This window comes from Candoia aspera, chromosome 4, assembly GCF_035149785.1.
Source record: "Candoia aspera isolate rCanAsp1 chromosome 4, rCanAsp1.hap2, whole genome shotgun sequence".
Lineage (NCBI taxonomy): Eukaryota > Metazoa > Chordata > Lepidosauria > Squamata > Boidae > Candoia > Candoia aspera.
Genome location: NC_086156.1, coordinates 111191979 through 111216470, shown reverse-complemented (window position 1 = coordinate 111216470; position 24492 = coordinate 111191979). Strand labels below are relative to the sequence as shown.

The window sequence follows — 24492 nt, the reverse complement described above, 5'->3', positions numbered from 1 at the left end:
ATGTTCCACGCAGAGGGCCAGTTTATGAAATGGACTCAGGCTGAAGTAATAGTCAGGAGATGGTGGCTGTACATCCCACTTCAGAAGATGAGAAGAGCTCTCAGGCTGCATGAGGTGAACGGTGCATGCATGCTGGGTCGCACAGTGTGAAACCGGATGTGTTGGTAAACTCAACCAGGAGAACAAGGTGATTGGCTCCTTCCATCATTCCTCACTAACAACCAGTATTTCAGGCAGTCTGCCTTTGATAGCAATCAGATGTTACAGTCCCTGATTACCACATCCTCAAGTTTCCTTGTAAAACCATCTCAACTGGTGATCATTACATTTGATAGAAACACATGCCATAGCTTAACAATGCATTTAAGAAGTGAAATCTGAAAATCTACTTTGGTGTCATAACAACAGCAAGTCACCTCAATTTCTTGCAAAACCCAATCCATTGACTCAGTTCAGCCTTCAAAGCATCCTGCACTTGTCTGTTCCTCAAACAGTATATGAATGGGATCAGAAGTGGAGCCACAATGGTATTCAAAAGAGCCATTATTTTGTTGAAATCTAATTTGCTGGTGCCTTTTGGATTTATATACATGAAAATACAACTGCTGTAAGTGATGGAGACCACAGTCAGGTGAGAAGCACAAGTGGAGAAGGTCTTCTTCCTCCCTGTACTTGATGGGATGCGCAGAATTGTTGAAATGATTTTGACATAAGACACAATGTTGACACTTAAGGTCCCAGTTAGACAGAGTGTGGCAATCACAAAATCAATCAGCTCTAGCAGACTGGTGTCAACACATGCTAGTTTGATGAGTGGTCCATTGTCACAAAAGAAATGATTGATGATGTTAGGACCACAAAACGGCATCTGAAATAAAACAATGGATGGAACTAGAATGAGTGAAACCCCCCCAGCCCAGCAACAAAGGACCAATAAGGAGCAGATTTGTCCATTCATGATGGTTGAGTAGTGAAGAGGGTTGCAGATTGCTATGTACCAATCCACAGACATCGCGGCCAGTAGAAGGAACTCAGTGGTGCCAAGAACAAAGTGAAGGGACATTTGTACGAAACAACCAGCTAAAGAGATGCTCTTCCTGCCGGTGGCTATGTTGGCCAGGGTTTTGGGAACGATGGTAGTTGTATACCCAATCTCCACCCATGCCACATGTCGGAGGAAGAAGTACATTGGGCTACAGAGTTGAGCGTTCAACAGTGTGATAATAATAATCAGCTTGTTTCCAATTAATGTCAAAAGATAAATCCCAAACAGAAGAAGAAAAAAGACAGCTGCAAGTTGATGGTTGCTAGTCAACCCCAACAGTATGAATTCCCTCACTGTAGTGCTGTTTACCATTTCGATCATTCCTAAAAGTAGAATGATAAGATAAGAGATTACTCCATGGCTTCATTTTTCTTTCAATCACACATTTCAAATGAGTAGCATTTCACCAGCTGTCATTCTCTGCAGTAAAAGCAATAAGAAATGATGGTTTGAATCAGACCAAGGTACTTCTAGTCATACATCAACAGATGCTAAGAAGTCAGACCCTATTCTCCCCTGTCCAAAAAGATTCATACTTGTAGTCATGCAAATATCTATTTTTGTATGGTTAATGTATCTGATTATTTTATCTTTGCTCAATGCTGTCTTGACATCTCATCTGAAATGGCTCCACATTCCCTTTCCGTTGGAAGAAAATTCATATAGAGCTTTCCCTTTTCTCATAGAAGTTCATAGAATTATGCTAATGTTGAATTCTAAACACATATACTCCAACCACCCTCTCAGGGTACTAGTTATTGGCATGATACAAGTATCGTATTTCTGGGTAAAAAAGCCTTACATTGATTTCATGTCTACTAGAATGGCCAGTGAATATTGAATAGCGTTTTACCTATACAGCTGCGGTAAGTAGCTATTTCTACTAATCATCTCTTTCAAATTGATAAAATTACAAGTTCTGATGAAAATATGTTCCCATCATTGTTTTCAGTGTAGCTGCATTCACACAACATAGCTGGATGGGTCAGCAGCCACGCTGGGTTAAGTTTTATCCTGCTGCAGAAAATGACCAGTCTCAAATGAAAAGGAAGATAGATGATAGATGACGGACGGATGGATGGACGGATGGAGTGCCATCAAGTCATTTTCAACTCCTAGTGACCACATAGATAGTGTTTCTTCATGATGATCTGTCCCTAACCTGGTCCCTCAACTCTTCCAAAGAGGCACTCAACGGAGTCCATCCACCTTGCTTCTGGTCATCCTCTTCTTCTCTTTCCTTCCACCTTTCCCACCATAAGATCCTTCTCCAGACAGCTAAGCCTTCATGGAATCTGTCGCTCCACACAATAGAAAAAGGGTCACTCCTTTGCTTCCTTTCTTCCTTATGGTCCTTCCTTCTTGTTTCTGCAAAGGGATTCAAAGCAAAAGAGGTAATGTTCCCACAGTGACCCCAATTTTTGCAAGGCCACTCTATGCCTCTTGGCATGAGGATGAAGAGGGGAGATGAATTCAACATAAAACTAATCCAGGATAATTTTGGACTAATTAAATCTCTGACTCATAATCCAGATATGTTAATGAAACATGATTCAGAAGTAAGTTCCAATGAGTTCTGAAGGGCATATTCCCATATGAATTATAGAAACGCAACCAAATTTACTTGAGTTTTCTTTCTAAACCAGTCCTAAATATCGCACATTAGAAATACTTTATTTACTCTCCACCAATCTGGAACTCTGCAACCAGTTTCTTGGTTTTAGAGAACAGTATTAAAGCTCAATACTTTTCACCCAAGCATTAAAGCATTCGTAAAATACTCACCATTCACAATTTACATTGAAAACGCTCATACACTTTTCACGAACCCTGTGCTATCTCATCTTCCTTCTGCCAGAAAAACCATCTTCTAGATTATTAGACTAGGTTGAATATGTTGATAAATCAGAAACAGGGGAAAACCATCTATCAAACGTTTGCTCCCTCATTCAAACCCTGGGAAATGTAATATTTGCCATCCAGAATGCCTTTGAGAAGATTTGTGGCTCACGGATGTACCCCGGGCAATGTTGCTGCATGTATACCTTCCATATCTTTTCATGGCAACGAACACACAAGCAACCTCTTATAAGCAATGGAGCTATTTCCTGTTGTGAAGCATATGGTACAAGAGCTTTCAGATATTTGCTTGTGAAGATACCCCAAGGATTTCTCAAGGAGCAACGAAATGTATTGTGTATTGCAGAGAATCTCTATCATGCATTCTCTATCTGTTTGCTCTATTGATCTTGAATCCAAAGACTGAGAGAAATTACTGTGTGCATTTTTTCCCATGTTTTGTGCTTTATATTGGCCCCTCTCATGCAATACACCATATTTTGGTTGCAATGCACCTAGTTTTGTGGTTTTCTTTTGTGTTAACATGTGTGAAATCAACCTCTGTGATTTCTACACCATGATTTATTTTTGGAGCATATTGGGCGAGGTTAGGCAGTTATGACTGTCCAGCCTGAATCCCTTGCCCAAGTGGAAAGTTTAATTCTATTAAAACTGCCCAAGAGAATTGGACACAACCAAGAGTATTTGATTTCTACCATTTTGGTGGGTTTTGCATTTATCCTCCTCCTCCCTCATTCTACCATCTTACATTTTTTTCCAGATTTCTTATGATTCTTTTCCTTCCTGCCTGCCTGCCTGCCTGCCTGCCTTCCATTATTTGGTTGGGATTTGTTTGTTTGTTTGGAAGAACCATCTGAAAAGCAAATTGTCTAAAACTAGGGCTACCACCAACTCATTTGAAAATTATTGATGGAGTTTTTTTTAAAAAAAATATTTAAATTTAGTTACATAATAGGAATGATGGCCCATTAAAATAACATTGCTAGTTTATTATATAGTGAGAATAGTAGAGTACTGCAGTCAAAAGATAAGTGAGGAGATACAGGAAAAGGACTTCAGCAAGGATTGTTACCTTGTCATGGTGCTGGAGCTTGAGCACCTCAATGATACCATGAGCTAAACCATGAAGGGCCACCCAAGACGGGAAGGTCATGACAGAGAGGTCAGACTAAATGCGATCCCTGGGGAAGGTAATGGCAACCCACCACAGTATTCTTGCTGTGAAAACTAAATGGATCAGTACAACCAGAGATATGTCGGTATACCATCGGAAGATGAGACCCCCAGGTCGGAAGATGGTCAAAATGCTACTGGGGAGGAACAGAGGATGAGCTCAACTAGCCCCAGATGTGATGACGCAGCTAGCTCAAAGCCGAAAGGATGGCTAGCAGCCGACGGTGCTGGTGGTGAAGGGCGAATCCGATGTTCTAAGGATCAACACACCATCGGAACCTGGAATGTAAGATCTGTGAGCCAGGGCAAATTGGATGTGGTTATTGGTGAGATGTCAATATTAAAGATAGACATTTTGGGCGTCAGTGAACTGAACTGGACTGGAACGGGCCACTTCACATCAAATGACCACCAGATCTACTACTGTGGACAGGCGGACCCCAGAAGAAATGGAGCAGCCTTCATAATTAATAGTCAAGTGGCTAAAGCAGTGCTTGGATACAATCCAAAAAAGGATAGAATGATCTCAATTCGTATTCAGGGCAACCCATCTAACATCACAGTGATCCAAACATATGCCCCAACCACAGTTGCTGAAGAAGCTGAAGTAGATCAGTTCTATGAGGATCTGCAGCACCTACTGGACAACACGCCTAAAAGAGATGTTGTTTTCATCACAGGAGACTGGAATGCTAAGATGGGCAGTCAGATGACACCTGGAATTACAGGTAAGCATGGCCTGGGAGAACAAAACGAAGCAGGACATAGGCTGATAGAATTTTGCCAAGACAACTCACTCTGCATAACAAACACTCTCTTCCAACAACCTAAGAGACGGCTTTATACATGGACTTCACCAGATGGACAATACCGAAATCAGATTGATTACATCCTTTGCAGCTAAAGGTGGCGGACATCTGTACAGTCGGTAAAAACAAGGCCTGGAGCTGACTGTAGTTCAGATCACGAACTTCTTGCACAATTTAGGATCAGACTAAAGAGATTAGGGAAGACCCACAGATCAGCTAGATATGAGCTCACTAATATTCCTAAGGAATATGCAGTGGAGGTGAAGAATAGATTTAAGGGACTGGACTTAGTAGATAGGGTCCCGGAAGAACTCTGGACAGAAGTTGGCAGCATTGTTCAGGAGGCGGCAACAAAATACATCCCAAAGAAAGAGAAAACCAAGAAGGCAAAATGGCTGTCTGCTGAGACACTAGAAGTAGCCCAAGAAAGAAGGAAAGCAAAAGGAAACAGTGATAGGGGGAGATATGCCCAATTAAATGCAAAATTCCAGAGGTTAGCCAGAAGAGATCGGGAATTATTTTTAAACAAGCAATGCGTGGAAGTGGAAGAAGACAATAGAATAGGAAGGACAAGAGACCTCTTCCAGAAAATTAGAAACATTGGAGGTAAATTCCAGGCCAAAATGGGTATGATCAAAAACAAAGATGGCAAGGACCTAACAGAAGAAGAAGAGACCAAGAAAAGGTGGCAAGAATATACAGAAGACCTGTATATTCTGTATATACACTGACAACAAAGGTCCACATAGTTAAAGCAATGGTTTTCCCCATTGTAACATATGGCTGCGAGAGCTGGACCATAAGGAAGGCTAAGAGAAGGAAGGTAGATGCTTTTGAACTGTGGTGTTGGAGGAAAATCCTGAGAGTGCCTTTGTCATGCGCTGCCTACTGCTGAGTGAAACACAGACACTGATTCAGGGAAGAGCAGGTTCGGGTTTATTTCAGCATAGTGCTAGACTAGAAAAAAGCTGAGAGTGAAGGGAGCGCGCCGGTGCGGGGTTTAAATATCCCGCACCGGTCAGCGCCCCCCCCCTTTGGGTTGCGTCATCCCCCCTTAGTCCTGCATGCTTCCGTGCCGGTAGGTGAAGGGTTGCAGGGCCCCTGCTGGTGCCCCGGGCTTCGCCCATAATCGGTTTCTTTCTCTGGCCGGTGATTGCTGTCAGCTGGGCGATCTCCGTTGCGCTTTGCTGACAGCTTCAGGTGTGCCTCGTGATCTGCCCTGTCTTTGTCTTTCCTTCTTCCTCTTTTGTGTCCTGATGGCTGGGTCATCCGGCCGGGGTCATTCCCTTCTCCTCGGGGTCTGTGTCTGTTGTTGTGCGTGCTTTGCTTATCTTAAGTCCCTTCCTCTGCTTGCTAGGTATTGTCATGTGTGCCGTTGTGCTGATGCCTTCAGCTCAACGGTACTCATGACATACTGCCCCCCGTTCAAATAGTGCCCCCCCCCCGGCATTCCGGTTTTCTCCGGGAGAGCTGTCAATTTATTTATTTTTTTTGAATTTCCTGCCGGAGTGTTTTCGCCCCTCCCCCTGTTCCGCCCTCTACCTCGTGTCCATCTTTTGGGTGTGTTCCGAGTGCGCATGCCTCGACCACACCCTGGGAGTGCGCATGCCCCGGCCACACCCTGCTTGTTCGTGCTCAGTTCATCGTGGGTAGAGGCGTGGCTGGTCGGGTGCTTTTCAGCTCGAGGTAGGAACCTTATCTTTTTGATTTGTGAGTTCGTATTTGTCATCTGTGCATCCTGGGCATTTGCCCCCTGGCAATGCACTTGTGACCAATTGTCTCTCCCTAGTGGGCCCGGGGCGGGGGGAGGGTGAGTCCCGGGGGGGAGGAGGTCTACTCAAGTCGCGGGCTTGGGGGGCCCTTTCCCCTGGGGGTGCGGTGGGTGGGGGGGGAGGCCCGAGGGGGGAAGGGTGTTCAAGGGGCTGGTTTGGCTTGGCGCCCCTTTGGCTTGTCGGGGTACGTCCTGTGGAATGCCCGGGTCAGGTCTGGCGCCTTGACGTGTTGCGCCGCCACCCATTCTTGGTGGGGGAAGTGTTTCCACCTTACTAGATAGTGTAGTGTTCCCCGTTGACGGCGAGAGTCTAGTATTTCTCTTACTTCAAAATGTTGTTGGCCGTTGATCATCACTGGGGAGGGCCGTGGCGTGCTTGGGTGTGTAATGGTTGCCTAATCCCAAATACTCAGTCTCACAAGCTCGGGCTTAAAGATAACTGATTTATTAAAGGAATAGTATGCAAATACAGAGAAAGCTGAGAATGAGCAAAAGCGTGCCAAATACAAACTTAAAAGCATTGCCTGTGAGCAAGTTCCGCCCCCATCCCTCGTCAGTGCGCCCCCCCTCCCAGGTGCTAGGAACCGTTAGACGCGCCTGGGAAAGTAACCTTGAGCAGGAGCGCAAACCCAAACATACATTCCAAACCCTCAAAACAACGGAGGGCGGAGGAATGGAAAAACCCGGGATGGGTGAAGAAACACGGAACAGAAGATGACATGTGAAACGTTACAATGTTAACAGCACATTGAAATGGGTAACATGACAGGGTGCCATCGAGAGGTGGTTGCAGGTTTCAGGAGGCTGGTGTGAAATACCGGGTGGAGTCTCCATAGATTGTGCGGCAGGTCCAGGCATACTGCCACCAGGTTCACTATCTGTGTCACTCGAAGCGGCTCGATATACTTAGGCCCCAGTTTCTTCGAGGGTTGAGGTGATTTCAGGAATTTGGTGGATAGGTAGACCATATCCCCTGCCTGGAACGTCGGTTGCTGGCGCCGGTGCTTGTCGGCCTGTTCTTTGTAGGCCGCCTGCGCTTCCTTCAGCGCTGCCGTGATTATTGGCCACGATTCCATCTTCCGTCTCCAGTCACTAGCGTCCACTTGGGGTCCCGGGGGTTGCGGTAGCTCCGGTATGGGTACGAAGTCGCGCCCAGAGACTACTTCGAACGGGGTTTTCCCCGTGCTCGTGTGGACGGCGTTATTGTATGCGACTTCTGCGAACGGAAGCAGTTTGACCCAGTCATCTTGGTGGTAGTTGGTGTATGAGCATATGAATTGTTCCAGGGTGGCATTGAGGATCTCTGTGGCTCCGTCCGTCTGGGGGTGCCGTGCCGTGGATAGGGCTTGTTGGGTCCCCGTCAGTTTTAGGAAGGCCCACCAGAATTTCGAGGTGAACTGTGTGCCCCTGTCGGTCACCACACGTGCGGGACATCCGTGTAACCTGTACACATGTATCAGGAAGATTTTGGCTAGTTGCTGGGCGGACGGGACCAATGAGCAGGGGATGAAGTGGGCCTGTTTCGAAAAGTAGTCTTTCACCACCCAAATGGTCGTTTTCTTCTGGCTGGGTGGGAGATCTACTATAAAATCCATGGAGATTTCCTCCCATGGGCGGGAGGGCTCCGCCACCGTTTGTAGAAGTCCCGGGGGCTTACCTGGTGCCCGTTTGGCCATGGCGCATGTCGGGCAGGACGCTACATAGGGCTTCACGTCCTGTCTCAGCGCGGGCCACCAGAATTGTCGTCGTGTTAGATGCAGGGTCTTTAGGAACCCGAAGTGTCCCGCTTGCTTGATGTCATGTGATCTGCGCAAGATCGCCTGGCGTTGCGAGTCCGGGACATATATTCTGCCTTCCCCCCATGTTAGGTCCTGTGCCATCGTCACCTTGTCGGGGTTTGCTAGCAGCCAGGGGTCGGTTTTGAGGGCGGCGGTGAGGTCCGCGCGTATACCTCCTGGCAGTTGTGGGTGGCGCCGTCTGGTCGCTGGTTGCCCTGCCGTTGGTTGCGACGTGGGGTTGGGCTGCCTCTGAGCGCCACTCCGGGTGGTCACAGCCATCCCCAGCTGGGAGGCGGATAGGACCGTCCCGATCATATCTGGGGTGGGCTCTTCATCTTGGGGCAGTCGGGAGAGGGCGTCAGCCAGGAAGTTCTTTTTGCCTGGCATGAACTTCAGTTGAAAGTTAAAGTGGCTGAAGAATTGGGCCCATCTGACCTGCTTCGGGCTGAGGCGTCTGGGCGTCTGGAGGGCCTCGAGGTTCCGGTGGTCTGTCCAGACCTCAAATGGTTGGGTGGCTCCTTCCAGTAGATGCCTCCATGTTTCTAGCGCCGATTTTACTGCGAATGCTTCCTTCTCCCACACGTGCCAGCGCCTTTCCGTCTCCGAGAATTTCCTCGACAGGTAGGCGCATGGCTTCAGGATTCCTGTGGGGTCCTTTTGGAGTAGGATGGCCCCTAGGGAGAAGTCTGAGGCGTTGGCTTGGACCACGAACGGCCGTTCTGGGTCCGGGTGCGCGAGAATTGGCTCCGTGGTGAACAGCGCTTTCAGCCTGTTGAATGCTGTTTGACACGCGGGAGTCCAATTTAGTACTGTCCCTGGGTTCTTGGCGCGCCATGTGTCCCCCACTCCTTTAGTTTTGAGGAGGTCTGTTAGGGGGAGGGCTATCTCCACGAACCCCCGTGCGAATGACCTGTAGAAATTCGCGAAGCTGAGGAAGCTTTGGAGTTGGCGCCTGTTACGTGGGCGTTCCCAATTCACCACCGCCTCGACTTTTGCGGGGTCCATTTCTATGCCTTCCCCGGAGATTCGGTACCCCAGGTAGTCTAGGCGTGCTTTATGGAATTCGCACTTTGAGGGTTTGGCATAGAGTTTCGCCCTTTTTAGCTCCTCGAGGACTTGTCTGACTAGGGTTACGTGTTCCTCGTGCATCTGGGTGTAGATGAGGACGTCATCTATGTAGACCAGGACTCCTTTGAACAGGTGTTCATGCAGTACCTCATTGATGAGCTGCATGAACACTCCCGGGGCCCCTGCTAGTCCGAATGGCAGCACTTTGTACTGAAAGGCGCCTAGGGGGCAGTTGAACGCGGTTTTCCATTCGTCCCCCTCCCTGATTCGGATTCGGTAGTACGCCTCGCGAAGGTCCAGCTTGGAGAATACTCTACCCGTGGACAGGTGGGCGAGCATGTCTTTCACGAGGGGTAGGGGGTATTTATTGGATAGGGACGCTGCGTTGAGGCCCCGGTAGTCGGTGCAGAGCCGTAGGGTGCCATCTTTTTTCTCCCGGAATAAGACGGGCGCTCCGACCGGTGAGCATGCCGGCTCTATGAAACCCCTATCCAGGTTTTTATCGATGAACTCCCAGAGGGTTGTCATCTCCTTCGGGGTCATCGAGTAAATCTTCAGCCTGGGTAAGGGGACATCGGGAAGCAGGTCAATCCTACAGTCCGTCTTGCGGTGGGGGGGTAGTTGGTCTGCCTCCGCTTCTCCGAAGACCTCTGAGAAGTCAGCGTATTGTTCAGGTAGGTCTTCTGGGGTAGCTATGTTGTCCTGGGCTGCCACCTCTGCCCGTCCCACTGTGGGGTTGATCCTGCCCACCGGAACTGGCGCCCGGTACGCGCCGTCATCGAATTGGAAGGTGCGAGTCTTCCAGTTAATGCGTGGGTTGTTAGTCGCGAGCCATGGTATTCCCAAGACTACGATGGGCCGCCCTATGTGGGTTACTACAAACGAAGTTCGTTTGGTGTGGGTGCCCATTTGTAGGGTGACCGGATCGGTCTGCATCGTGGCTGGTTTCCCTCCCGCTGTTGAGCCGTCCAGCTGGTGGAATGCCAGCGGCGTGGGGAGGGGGAGGCAAGGTAGGTCGAGCTTGGCAACTATGTCGGGGTGGATCAGGTTCTTGGAGCACCCCGAGTCCACTAGTGCCGTGACCATGGTGGCTCTGTTGCCAACGGAGAGCCTGATTGCCCGCATTATTATAGGGCTTTCGTCGCTCTGTCTATGTGTTTCGCGCCCCTGTCCCACCACCTGCCTCGCGGCGCGTTTTAAGGCAGGCGGGGAGCATTTCCCGCCGGCTGGTCTGGGCCTTCGGCGTCCTCCCCCCCCCCCCAAGTAAGCGTCCCAGCCTTCGTCCGGTGTCGCTGTGGCTCCGGTCATCCGGCGGTGGGGGGGCGGCGGTGGGTTGGTTGGTTTGAGCGTCGGTTTCAGTGCGGGTTTGGGAGCGCTAGCTAGTGTTCGTTTGGAGAAGCAAGCTGCCATTTTGTGCCCCATTTTTCCGCACCTCCCGCAGGGCCCGTGAGTAAACTTCTTCTTGTGATATGTGGGACTGGCCGGCCCCAAGTTTGGCGCGGGTACCTTTGGGCTGGTGTTTGTTTTGTCCTCTGTCGTCGCCATTAGGAAAGTGCGGTGCGCGTGTTCCGCTCTCCCCGCGAGGTGGATCCAGCCTTACCGGGTCGTCCCGGTAGAGTGCCCATTGGAGTACCTCGCGGTTGAGGCCCCTTTTGAACATTTCTAGCAGGGTGGTCTCGGACCAGTCGTTGATCTTCCCTGCGAGGGCTTTAAATCCGAGGGCGTAGTCCGGGACAGTTCGTGCGCCCTGTTTGAGGCCTTGGAGCGCGCTTTTAACCCTCTCCTTGGCTAGCGGGTCCTCAAAGTAGTGCTTCATCTCAGCGATGAAAGCGTGGAAGTCAGAGAGGGCGGGGGAGTTGGACTCGTACATTTGGACGTACCAGTCCGCCGCCCTGTCTTGTAGTTTGATTGCCATGGCTGCGATCTTGTCCGCTTCTGAGTTAAAGAAGTGTCCGTGCCGCCCCATGAACTCCCTGGCGTTTGTGACGAAAAACGACAGTTTCGCGGGATTCCCGTCGAAGAAAATGGGGAAGTCCTTTGGGGCCCGGGTGTTCGGTGAGTCCCCTCTTCTCGCTTCCCGACCCATGGCTTCGTCCACCTGGGGCGCTTGCTGGTTAGCATTTGGCCTATGGGGGTGCCAAGGCCCGCTCGGGGTTTGGATCGGGGTGTGTACCTGCACGGGAACGTGGTTGTGAGGCATGGGGGACATCAGAGACTGCAGCATGGTCCCAAGGTCCCTTAGTTGGGCCTCCATGGCCGCGGGTCTGGCTTGAGTTTCTCAGTCCGAGATCCGCACCGCAGATGTGGTCGGATCTGTCGGCGTTTCTATACGGTTGGGCCACCGGTGGGGTTCAGGCATTCCTTTCCGCTGGTCAGCTTCCTTGATTTGGAAGTGAATCGGCTGGTTTGCCTCTCCATCCTCCGCCGCGCTTGCTGCAGTTGGGCTGAAGCTCCACGCCTGTGGCTGGGGTGCGATGTGGGGCGGGGAGGTTTCCGTGGGTCTCGGGAGGTATGTTGCTCCCTCCCGTGGCCGAGACGCCTCCGCCTCCCTCCGGGGTTGGAGCTGAGGCTCGGGGTGGGCTGGGAGGGTGTCCGTGGCTCCTGGGGTCCACGTTGCCTCTGGCCTCGGTCAGTCCTCCTCCGCTCCTCGCCGTGCGGCTCGCCTGTCCTGGCCACGACACATCAGCTTCATCGCCCTCCGCTCGTGTTCTTCTCGCCGTCTGTTCCTCCCGCGGCTCGTTGTTGTCCGGTGGGGCTTGGCGAGGCTGAGTTTATGACTCTCAGCTTTATGTCATGCGCTTCCTACCGCTGAATGAAACACAGACACTGATTCAGGGAAGAGCAGGTTCGGGTTTATTTCAGCGTAGTGCTAGACTAGAAAAAAGCTGAGAGTGAAGGGAGCGCGCCGGTGCGGGGTTTAAATATCCCGCGCTGGTCAGCACCCCCCCCTTTGGGTTGCGTCATCCCCCCTTAGTCCTGCATGCTTCCGTGCCGGTAGGTGAAGGGTTGCAGGGCCCCTGCTGGTGCCCCGGGCTTCGCCCATAATCGGTTTCTTTCTCCAGCCGGTGATTGCTGTCAGCTGGGCGATCTCCGTTGCGCTTTGCTGACAGCTTCAGGTGTGCCTCATGATCCGCCCTGTCTTTGTCTTTCCTTCTTCCTCTTTTGTGTCCTGATGGCTGGGTCATCTGGCCGGGGTCATTCCCTTCTCCTCGGGGTCAGTGTCTGTTGTTGTGCGTGCTTTGCTTATCTTAAGTCCCTTCCTCTGCTTGCTAGGTATTGTCATGTGTGCCGTTGTGCTGATGCCTTCAGCTCAACAGTACTCATGACAGCCTTGGACTGCAAGAAGATCAAACCAGTCCATCCTCCAGGAAATAAAGCCAGACTGCTCTCTTGAGGGAATGATATTAAAGGCCAAACTGAAATACTTTGGCCACATAATGAGAAGACAGGACACCCTGGAGAAGATGCTGATGCTAGGGAGAGTGGAGGGCAAAAGGAAGAGGGGCCGACCAAGGGCAGGATGGATGGATGATATTTTAGAGGTGATGGACCCGTCCCTGGGGGAGCTGGGGGTGTTGACAACTGACAGGAAGCTCTGGCGTGGGCTGGTCCATGAAGTCACGAAGAGTCGGAAGTGACTGAACGAATAAACAACAAACACAGGAAATGGAGAATCTGCAGCCACTGGTTGTGGGTGATTTTTTTAAAATTATTAATTTTCATTGTTGAAGTATTTTATACAGTACTAAAAGCACTATAAATTTAAGAAAAAGAAAAAGTAAAAAACAATAGTGAAAAGATGAAAGGAAAGGAAAGGAAAGGAAAGGAAAGGAAAGGAAAGGAGAAGGAGAAGGAGAAGGAGAAGGAGAAGGAGAAGGAGAAGGAGAAGGAAGCAGCTTCTGATCTTTACAGCAGTTACAACTAAATTTATTGTCTATCCTCCCTCTGATGTGGGTGAAATTCTTTTTCAACATTAAGAAGAGTTGATTTGCTTCCTTTGAATGTTAGAGATGGACAACCAACAAGAAAAGAGAGTCACTTGGAGAACTGTTAAACTGATATTACAGACAACATCAGAAACAAAGATGTGCATCTATTGGAAAGAAGAGGAAACAGTTCTTAGACAAAGGGAACAGTAAAGAAGAGGAAAGACAAGAGAGCTCTTTCAAACAGTGCCCTGTTTGCTTCTTTTCTATTTTTTTTTCAGAACAACCGCAAAATACCCATGTCCATGATGGTTTCCTATATGTTCCTTCTGCTGTAATTCCCATCGTAATGAAAGAGGAAAACAGCTCCAAGTATCTCATAAATGCTCCCATTCTTTCCAGCTATGATATTTATCAGAATGCCAGAGATTGTCTTGCATTCAGAACTGCAAACTATAGTAAGCAAGCTAAAGGAAAGAAGAGAGGTCCAACTCACCACCTTTCTCCAATATGTCAAAAACAACCTTGGACAAATCATAGGTAGGTCTTGGGAAATAATATGCCATGATCAAAAAGCAAGAAATCACACAAGTTGGTTTGAACTAGTCAGTGAATTCAAACTAGACAGGATTGGTGGCATTTCCTACTGCTTTATTCCTTCAGATTCAGTTTCAACATTTAGGATCATTTCCTGGTTATTTCTTGTGACCATAGAGTTCCACGCTCCAATTCTATTCTTCTTGCTTGGGATGAAATTGTAAGAACAATCCCCATATTCATCGCAACTGACCCCATAGCTAAAGAAAAAGAAAGGGCTTTATTGTACAGGGTTACAATTTGGCACAAATGGGACCAGTTTATGATATATGTAAAGGTAGAAGAAATATTCAGTAGAAAAAAATACCACTTCAAGAATCAGATCAATGGTTCTGTGTTCCACTTCAGGAGATGAGAATAGCTCTAAAGATGCTTTAGGTGAAGACTCATTGAATCATGCATGCTGGGTCACACCGTGTGCAGCAAAATGTATTTGGTAAACTCACAACCAGGACAGGAGGGTGATTGTCTCCTTCTATTGTGCCTCACTTGCAGCCAGTATTTCAAGAATTCTGCCTTTGATGTCAATTGGACACTTCCATCACTGATCATCCAATTCTCTATGTATTCTTAAGTTCCCTTTTAAAATCATTTCAGTTGGCGATGATTACATCTGAGAGCAGCAGATGCCATAGCTTCACAATGCAGTGTAAGAAGTTTAACCTCAACATCTACTTCAGAGTCATGGCAATAGCAAATTATCTCAATGTCTTGCAAAACCCAATCCGTTGTCTCAGTTCAGCGCTCAAAGCATCCTGCACCTGTCTGTTCCTCAAAAAGTATATAAATGGAGGATATAGACAGAGATGGCTCCCCATGCCCTTTGGGTTCTGCTCTCAGCCAAATCCCATGGTAACCAAAAGACGTAAGAATATTCACACAGAGGTTTCACTTATCTGAAGGACATTCACAGAATCATGAATAAAGGCTTATGAATATGGGACAGCCTTCCAGCCATACAAATGTGGTAAGCAGCTATTGTTGCTAATCATGTCTTTCAAGCTGATAATGTTCTAAGAACTGAAGAAAAGATGATCTATCATTGTTCTCAATTTAGCGGCATTTGCTTAACGCAGCCTTAAATAATGCTGGCTACAGACCAGCAAGTGGATAGGTATTTTTCCCCTCCTTCTCTCCTAGCAAGCAATAGGAAGACATTTCTACAGTCACAGCTCTGGCCTGTGAGGGTGATGGAAGGTTGAAGCGTCTCTTGCATCCACCTATTAAGGTTTCAACCCCACCCAGATTCAAAATATACCCCATGTTTTATCTTTGGAGCCCTTGTATTTCCAATACAAAATTGAGTCAATATACAAGATCAATTTTCCTATGTTTCTCATTGAGAAAAAAATAATAATAATAAGCATGTCAAGTCACAAAAGTCTTCACGTAGTCTTTTTAGTAAAACAAAACAATTCTGAATAATGGGTGGAAAACTCCTCCCTCCCTCTCAAGGACATATATAACGTTTCTAACTCTTCATGTTTGAAAACCCTACGCATTGGATCAGGAACCAACTTTGTGAAGCATTTTACAGGCACTGAATGTGTGGATAGGATGACCACCTTCATATGGAATCCAAAACCTGTGCATATATAAAAATGCAGACAAATTGCCATACCTAAAAATGGAAATCCAATTTCATATATGCTATACACACAAAAACTTTTGGGCAACCCTAGGCACAAAGATGAAAGTTGCTAAATGCAGATGGATCCAACTGGTGCTTTTCCTCTCAGTGTGGAAATGACTTCCTCAGACAGTCCTTGAAGACCTCCTTGACTTTCTCATTTCTCAGAGTATAAATAAAAGGATTCAAGAATGGGGTAATAACTGCAGTGAGAACTGCAACTGCTTTTTGGACACCTCGTGAGCGTCCTTTGCTGGGTAAAGCATACATGAAGATTGAACTGCCATAGAAAATACTAGCTACTGTAATGTGAGAAGCACAGGTGGAAAAGGTTTTCTTTTGACCTTTGGCGGAGCGCATCTGTAGGATGGTGGAAATAATATAGAGGTATGAGACCCCATTGACAGATAAGGAGCTGAGCATCACCACTGAAGAGAGAACTGTCTCGAAGACCAAGAGGAAATGCACATTCTTGCTGCAAGAAAGCTTTATAATTGGGGCGTAATCACAGAAAAAATGGTCAATGAGATTAGAGCCACAGAAGGAGAGGTGGAAAAGGAAGGGCATTGGAATGAAAAGAAGAAGGAATCCCCCACTCCAGCATCCCAGGACCAAGAAGATGCAGAGGCGTTTGCTCATGATGATGGCATAGTGGAGAGGGTAGCAGATGGCAACATAGCGATCGAATGCCATCACCGCAATAAGATTGCTCTCACAGGCACCGAAGGAGAAGTAGAAATAGCACTGGGCAATACATCCCAGAAAGGAAATCGCTTTGTTCAAAGAAATCAGGCCTACTAGCATCTTTGGGATGATGGTCAAGACAAAGAGGGTCTCCACAAGAGAGAAGTTGCAGAGGAAGAAGTACATGGGGGTTTGGAGACGCTGATCAACGCACACCAGTGCAATGATGGTGATGTTCCCAGTTAGCGTGAGCAGAAAAACCATCAGGAACACCCCCAAAAGGAAACATTCCAAGGACTTAGAAAGTTGGAAGCCAACTAAGATGAACTCAGTCACCTCCCGGGTGATGTTGGGAGACCTCAGTGCCATGGCCAGCGTGAGTCTGAAGGGTCTTGCAGCATGAATTCCTATAATTTCAGCAACCCCCCTATGGAAAGATCAGAACAGATTGTCAGAAGGCAAGATCCTTTCAGCATTTAAGCTTGTAACTGGCCACATTTAGAACATGAAGGACATCAACTTCTGTGCAGTTTTCAGCCCATGTCTTGACTATTTTTTCCATATGATCACAGTTCCCAGTAAATTATATTGTTTTTTTTAAAAAAACAGTCCAAAAATGCATAGCTGATGTATCATTTTTCCCCCATATTTTCCCCCAAAGAACTATTTTCTTAGGAAATCTACATAACCGGCATATTCCTTCTTTTCTTCAGTAATTGTCCTTACGTTTCGATACAACAGATTCCTCTCATGGTTTCAAAATTCAACTTCCCGAAATATATGCTGATTTTATACACTGTTTCAGAGGTACACTCTTTTTTATCTATTTACCTAGCTGAAAGTGTTGATGGCAGTAGACTTCATTCATTTTTACTGTTTCTGTCCACATTTTCAGCCACCTGCGTTTTGGTGATCTTAGTGAAATATCAAGAATATAGAGAAAAATTAAATACATGTGCTGTTTGGTTGCTGGCTGGCTGTTTTGGCACCCGCTGATCTTCTAGCTGGATACCCTGCCTTTATCGTCTTTACAGAATGAAAACTGAAGCTTGGTTTATATTAATATAGCCAAGGAGTAAGTAGGCTGAATGTTGTTTTAATTGCATCCTTGAGGAACAATTGTCCATTGTGTAGGAAACATTCTGATGATTGCATGCCCTCTACTGATTTCTGCTAGAAAGGCTGTCTGCAGTATTACATATTTCAGAAAGAAGCCTTCAGTAGACCAGCGAGTGTGAGCTCTTGGCTGACCATGTCTGGGGTCTGAAGTGAAGTAGGGTCAGACTTGATAATCTGTTGGGGAACAACCAGGGAATCCCCAAAGTTGGAGTCAAAAATACATTCTGCAAAAAGTAATGCTATTCCACTTCTGGAATGGTGCTGAGACCCTACGTGAAGTCAGGAGGGGCACCTGATCACAAGAATGTCTCCTACATGATGGACAAGTATTCCTAAGGAATGCTGTTAAAGTCAGTTCAGCCTACCTAATCTTTTGATATCTCAGTATAAACCAAGCACAGTTCAGCTTTCATTTTGTAAAAGAATGAAGGCAAGATATCAAACCAATTCAGTGAACCAATGCAAACTATGGTTTCATATATTAAAATTGTGAGAAGATCTACTTTGGGCCAAAATGCTTCTTTGGCCATATGAAGTTATGAATGCAGCCTAAATGTCTACCACCACATACTAAAACATGAAACTGAACAAAAAGCAGTTTATTGTATTCTTAGTACTGGCTGCTAGATCAATAAAAGCTCAGAAATGGGATGTTTTAAATAACCTTTTATTAAACAATTGGTGTGCCAAGTTATCATCTATTTCTCTTATGAAAAAAGCTATTGATTAAATTCAAATACTGTGTTCTCAGAGGGAGAATTACATCTTTATCAGTCTGGAAGGATTATTACATTTATGCTAATAATAATTATACTTTTGATATATAAGATATAGATATAATTATATAATTTTATATATGTATACATGTATATACATATATATCAAAAAGTATATTTATATTGTTTCTTTCTTTGTTATAGAATATCAGAATGATTTTTGATTTTAAAAAAATTGATTTATTTACAGTTGTGCCCTTTCTAGGCCACTATTTTTCTTTCTCCTCTTTACCATTCCTCCTAATTTAAGAGGACATTTTGGGGGGCTTCCTGGAAGGGTTTGTCTTCTAATGTTATCATGGATTTTAGCATTCTTATTCAATTGACCCTCTTTGTGTATTTGTGTTTGTGTGTGTGTCTGTGTCTGTGTGTGTCTGTGTGTTTTATTACTCCTGTGAAGCTGAACATAATATCAACCGCAAGCTAGGAAAATCAGGCCTAATGTCATTAAAGCTGGATGCCACCAGAATGAATAAATTTATTTATAAACTTTACTCCCTGGAAAACCGATTAACACATTGATATGTCTCCAAGGAAGTATCTTAACTTAGACTTTTTAAATGCCAATTTATTTAACTGATAGTGACATTGCTGCATTGGAATTAATCATCTACTAAGTTCATTTTATGACAAAGTGTGAGAAGGACGGAGAAAAAAAATAATCCTGCATGTAGGCTCAGCCATCAGAATGACAGTCTGAACAGTACTGAATTGGAAGTTCCCATATGAGATCTTCCTGCAGAAAGTCTGGGATGTGGAAGTGAAAATAGGATCCACCGACTTCCCTTCTTCTGCCAGCTGCAAGCCAGACTTCTCATTAATGGCACTGCTAATTCCCAGAGTTCCATTTTTTAGGCCACCATTTTCTCCCAATTCACTTATTCCTTACAAGAAGGACTCTTGAGGTGCTTCCAGATAAAACATTTATCATGCAACTGCCTATGTATGAATCAGAGAAAGCAACAGGAAGCCTCTCTCCTAGATGGCTGCTAGGGCACTTGTCAACAGTATAAGCAGAGGAACCTCATGTTCCATCATGGTACAGAAACCTATAACTTCCAGTATGTTACTTAAAGTAGCACTGATGATGAGGAACATTCATAGAGTTTTAACCATTATGCTTTAATGGTTTGAGGGCCAATGGATTGAATTGGATTGGATTGGATTGGATTGAAAGAAATGATTTAAAATTTCAGTCCCAGAGGCCCAGGTTGGTTCTTCCTTCCAGAAGACATAGGCTTCAGTAAGAGAACATGTAATTCATAGCCATATGATGCTTGGACTAAGGTTCTAGGTGCAGGTTCCATTCTCCCTGTCAATCCACAAGGAATGACAACCGACCTGGGAGATTCCAAGGAGAAGGATGCAAAACTCCATTGATGTAAGAGAGCGCAGAGGGGAGGGCTCATTTCCACAGCAATGGCACCCAAGAGGTTTGATCTTATTATTGCAAGCTCTACATGTCTTAAAAGAATGACGTTTATATTAAGTGTCTTTTACTTGTACCAACAGAGACACTGAAATCCACTTGTGGAAAGTTAAAACTGTTGCTGCATGGTTTTTCTGCCCAGTCTCAGTTTTCCCTTGGTGCCATTTCCATACTCTTTTGAGTGCTACATATTCTGCTGAACATACAGCATATTTCTTCTATTTAAAGGTATTCATGCTACAGTTTTAATAGTAAGAGAGGGTATTTGACCGTGCAATATGAAAATAAATAATTTGAGAGAATAACACAGAACAGCAGCCATGCCATCTTCCTTCCTTCCTGCCCTCCTTCCTTCTCAACAGACATCCTTGTTTTGTTTAAAAAATACAGCTGTGTTTAGTGCCTGAGAAGCAATGATCCAACTGATCTGTCTTCTTTTGCAGAGTCACATTCTGAAGGAATGTTGACCATCAGTTCTCCATTGCTGCTCTTTGGGAGAAGTCATTTCAATGCTGGTGTGTTTCTATGAGAAGAAGCATGTTGAAGGACGACCAACTGCCTGGCTTTCAGGAGGCCGTTTCTGGAGTCCTATTGTGAAAAGGCTTCAGATTTGGACTGGGGACTTGGGAGGAGAAGCTAGAATTTTTTCTAATTGCAACAGTCTGCAGTAGGTTGTTTCTCTGCTTGATCCTTCTGCACCAGAAAATTCACAATGGGATCCAGGAATCCGAATGGCACGGTACAAGTGACAGAGTTCATCTTAATTGGATTCCAACTTCCTAGGCCCATAGCACTCTTCCTTTTTTCAGTGTTTCTAGTTGTATTTTTCTTAACCTTGGCTGGGAACCTCATGATCATCACCCTGGTGAGCATGGACCAACGCCTCCAAACCACCATGTACTTCTTCCTCTGTAATCTCTCTTTTTTGGAGATCTTCTTTGTCCTGATGGTCATTCCCAAGATGCTGGTGAACCTGGTTTCCTTGAACAAATCTATCTCTTTCTTAGCCTGCATGATTCAGTGCTATTCTTATTTTTTCCTTGGTGCCTGTGAAATCATCCTGATTGCCGTGATGGCCTTTGATCGCTACATTGCAATCTGTCATCCACTGCGCTACACCATCATCATGAACGGCCGTGTCTGTGTGAATTTGATACTGGGTTGCTGAATTGGTGCTTTCATGAATAATTTGGGGCCCATGATTCTCCTGAGCCAACTGTCCTTCTGCGGCTCTAATGTCATTGATCACTTCTTCTGTGACTATGCTCCAGTGATAAAGCTTTCTTGCAATGATGTAGAGATCCTCCTGGCTCTTGAGGCTATCCTCTCTGCACTGGTGTTACTCAGTTCCTTGTGTGTAACTGTTGTCTCTTACCTCTACATAATTGTCACTGTCTTGAGTATGCAGGCCAGGGGCAGCCGTAGGAAGACATTTTCAACCTGTGCCTCTCATCTCACAGTGGCCTCCATCTTCTATGGCAGTTCCATCTTCATGTACTCTTTGCCCAGCAAGGGTCGGTCTCGGGATGTCCAGAAAGCAGCAGCAGTTCTTACTGCAGTGGTTACCCCATTACTGAACCCTTTTATTTACACTCTGAGGAACGAGAAGATCAAAGATGCTTTCCGAGATGGTTTGCGGAGGCAGAAATGTATCTTGTGAGAAGGAAACCATTGGAAGCACTGAGCCATCCTTGGCTGATCTGGGCTGACCTCAAACAAATCTAAATAGGGTTGGATTTTGTTGATACGTGGATGAGAGAACCACCACCTACTGCTCTAGGCTAGATTGGGATCTCAAAAATACATCCCAGAAGAAGACAATCAAAACCTACTTCTGTGCTGTTGCCAAGGGAACTGCATGGGCATGACATAAGTATACCAGAAGTTAAATTTTGTGCAAGGAGGCTTTTATGAAGTTGATGAATTATCCAAGGCTGGGAAGGATGTATGTACGCATTTGCATTGTGAACCTGATGCATTTCTTTTTTATCCTTAATCCTGATCCTGACTGAGGACTGGCACTGCAAATCTCCTCTGTTGCTTCTGGAATTCTTGCTGACTGCTCCTTGCATGTCAGCATCTCTGGTTTTATCCTTTACCTCCTTGCCTTTTATTTCCCTTGGCTTTTATCATACTCTGCATGTCCCTATTAGAGGAATGTATCTGGTGATTTAGTTTCAAATGTATATGAAATATGCAAGGAAAGAAATTGTTTTCACCCAGGTGATGTGAGACTGTCACATCACTCATTTGAAAAATGCCCTTTTTTGTCACAGTATCAATGCTGGTTAACAAAATTGGTCATCACTGGGATCAAAAGGGAGATCAGTTCTAGTCCCAAGCAGCCCTGGGTTACTGCTGGGTTGAAGCAAACTTCCTTCTTGAGGTGTTGTCCAAAGAGGACACGGGGGTGAGGAGAAAGTTAACTTCTTCTTTATAATGCCAACATAGAGATTATGTCATGGAGTGGCCTGCCAAAACTAGGGTCACTCTAGGAACATCATCTTCCTGTTACATTCCATGCTTTTGCAGCTGCAGGGGCAGGTGGGACCATAGAGTAGAGAAGCAACAGGATGAGAGATGCTTTCCAATCGTGTCTGGAATGGAAAGCATCTTAATCTGTCCCCTCAGCTCTTTTTCTGCACTGTTTCATTCAAGAAGTACCAAAAACAATTACTAGAATCCCTAGTGTGTCAGAGGAAGCTGTCCAAGGATGCTACTTTTCAGTGACAAAGAGAGTCTGGATTCTTTGCTGTTCTTGAAGCAGGGTAGGTCTGCATTCCAGGGTAGCTTCACATTTGGCTAGCTGTGCTGGGTGAAGGCAACTACTTGGTTAACCATGGTGGAATTACTATTTTTTGTTTTTGTTTTTTGAGGAGGGATAAAAGATTGTGAATTCGCAGTACCAAATTGTTTTTTTTGTTTTTTGTTTTTTTTAAAAAACGTTAGCACGGTTACAAGGGAGGAATGCTGGTGAATTCTTGGTAAATTTCAATAGATATTGACATTTAATTCAAATGGAATGTGTAGGAAATTCATGGATTTCTGTTTAGCAAAACGAAAACGTTTCAGGAAAACGGAAAAGCAAAAATGCTGCAACTACACAGAGACGTTGGCTGGACTGCATGGCTTCCAAAACATCTTCTTACTCTAAATTTGGTCTGTCCTATAGAGTTTCCATGAGACCACTGAAAATTCTTTAGTAATGTCCTTAAATCTGTCAGTTAACACTGGATTTATCTAAAGGTATTGAATGGGAATGTGGAGCCATCTCCGGTGGAGTATCTGGAGAATACTGACCAAAGGTGAGACAACCAGACAATCATTATACAGAAAAAGATATTTGCATATTCACAATGATGAATGGTTTTGGACAGGCAGAAGTCTCTCTTAGCTCCTCCTGGATTAACCACAGCTGGAATTAGAGTTCATACAAGAATTACCCTACTTAGGTAATAGAATAGCTTTAGAATAGTATTAGAAGTATCTTGGTCTGATTCAAACCACCAAGTTTCAAATTCTGTTTGATTTTAGTACTAAGAATGAAAACTGAAAAGCCCTGGAGATTAATTTTCTTTTCACTCTAATTTTAGGAATGAGCTAGTGGCAAATAGGACCATGATAAGGGAATTCATACTGTTGGGGTTGACTGACAACCATCAATTTGAAGTTGGCCTTTTTCTCCTCCTCTTTGGGATTTATCTTTTGATCAGCATGTTTTAATAGGAAACATACTGATTATTATTATCACACTGCTGAACACCCAACTCTATAGCCCAATGTACTTCTTCCTCTGACATTTGGCATGGGTGGAGATTGGGTTTACGAGTACCATCATTCCCAAAACCCTGGCCAACATAGCCACTGGCAGTAAGAGCATCTCTTTAGCTGGTTGTTTCATACAGATGTCCCTTCACTTTGTTCTTGGCACCACTGAGTTTGTTCTACTGGCTGCAATGTCTGTCGATCGATACATAGCAATCTGTAACCTTCTTCACTACTCAACCATCATGAATGGACAAATCTGCTCCTTACTGGTACTTTGTTGCTGGGCTGGGGGGTTATCACTCATTCTAGTTCCATCCATTCCTTTATTTCTGATGCCATTTTGTGGTCCTAACATCATCAATCACTTCTTTAGTGACAATGGACCACTCATCAAACTACCATGTGTTGACACCAGGCTTGTAGAAATGATTTATTTTGTGATTGCCACACTCTGTCTAATTGGGACTTTAATTGTCAACATTGTGTCTTATGTCAAAATCATTCCCACCATGCTGCGCATCCCATCAACTTCAGGGAGGAAGAAGACCTTCTCCACTTGTGCTTCTCACCTGACTGTGGTCTCCATCGGTTACAGCAGTTGTATTTTCATGTATATAAAACCAAAAGATACCAGTGGTGTAGACTTCAGCAAAATGGTGGCTCTTCTGAATACTGTTCTGGCTCCTCTTCTGGTCCCACTCATTTACTGTTTGAGGAACAGACGGGTGCAGGATGCTTTGTTTGTTGAACTGCGACAGGGGATTGGGTTTTGCAAGACATTAAGTTGCTGTTGATATGACACTGAAGTAGATTTTCAGTTTTACTTTTTATATGCATTTTTAAGCTATGGTATGTGCTGCTATCAGATGTACTGATTATCAACTGAGATGGTTTTATAAGGCGACTTGAGGATGTGGTAATCAGGGACTGAAACTTCTGATTGATATCAGAGGCAGAATGCCTGAAACACTGGTTGCTAGTGAGGAACAATGGAAGGAGACAATCACCCTCCTGTCCTGGTTGTGAGTTTAGCTAATAAATCTAGGTGCACACTGTGTG

At 45.5% G+C, this 24492-nt stretch overlaps 2 protein-coding genes and 2 pseudogenes across 2 annotated transcripts; 2 read left to right on the top strand and 2 right to left on the bottom strand.

Annotated features, from left to right (window-relative positions):
• Positions 1-412: 412 nt before the first annotated feature.
• Positions 413-1366, bottom strand: LOC134497085 (olfactory receptor 6E1-like). The gene has a single exon (XM_063302798.1). The coding sequence runs from the start codon at positions 1364-1366 to the stop codon at positions 413-415; it is 954 nt and encodes a 317-aa protein (XP_063158868.1).
• Positions 1367-15762: 14396 nt separating this feature from the next.
• Positions 15763-16710, bottom strand: LOC134497084 (olfactory receptor 6M1-like). Its single transcript, XM_063302797.1, has one exon. It carries the CDS (start codon positions 16708-16710, stop codon positions 15763-15765), a length of 948 nt encoding a protein of 315 aa, XP_063158867.1.
• Positions 16711-20377: 3667 nt separating this feature from the next.
• Positions 20378-21325, top strand: LOC134497083 (olfactory receptor 6M1-like; annotated as a pseudogene).
• Positions 21326-23267: 1942 nt separating this feature from the next.
• Positions 23268-24227, top strand: LOC134497082 (olfactory receptor 6E1-like; annotated as a pseudogene).
• Positions 24228-24492: the final 265 nt, after the last annotated feature.

What these genes read in the sequence shown, in the direction of transcription:
- LOC134497085 (XM_063302798.1), bottom strand. Translation starts at nt 1,366, where the DNA reads ATGATCGAAATGGTAAACAGCACTACAGTGAGGGAATTCATACTGTTG.
- LOC134497084 (XM_063302797.1), bottom strand. Translation starts at nt 16,710, where the DNA reads ATGGCACTGAGGTCTCCCAACATCACCCGGGAGGTGACTGAGTTCATC.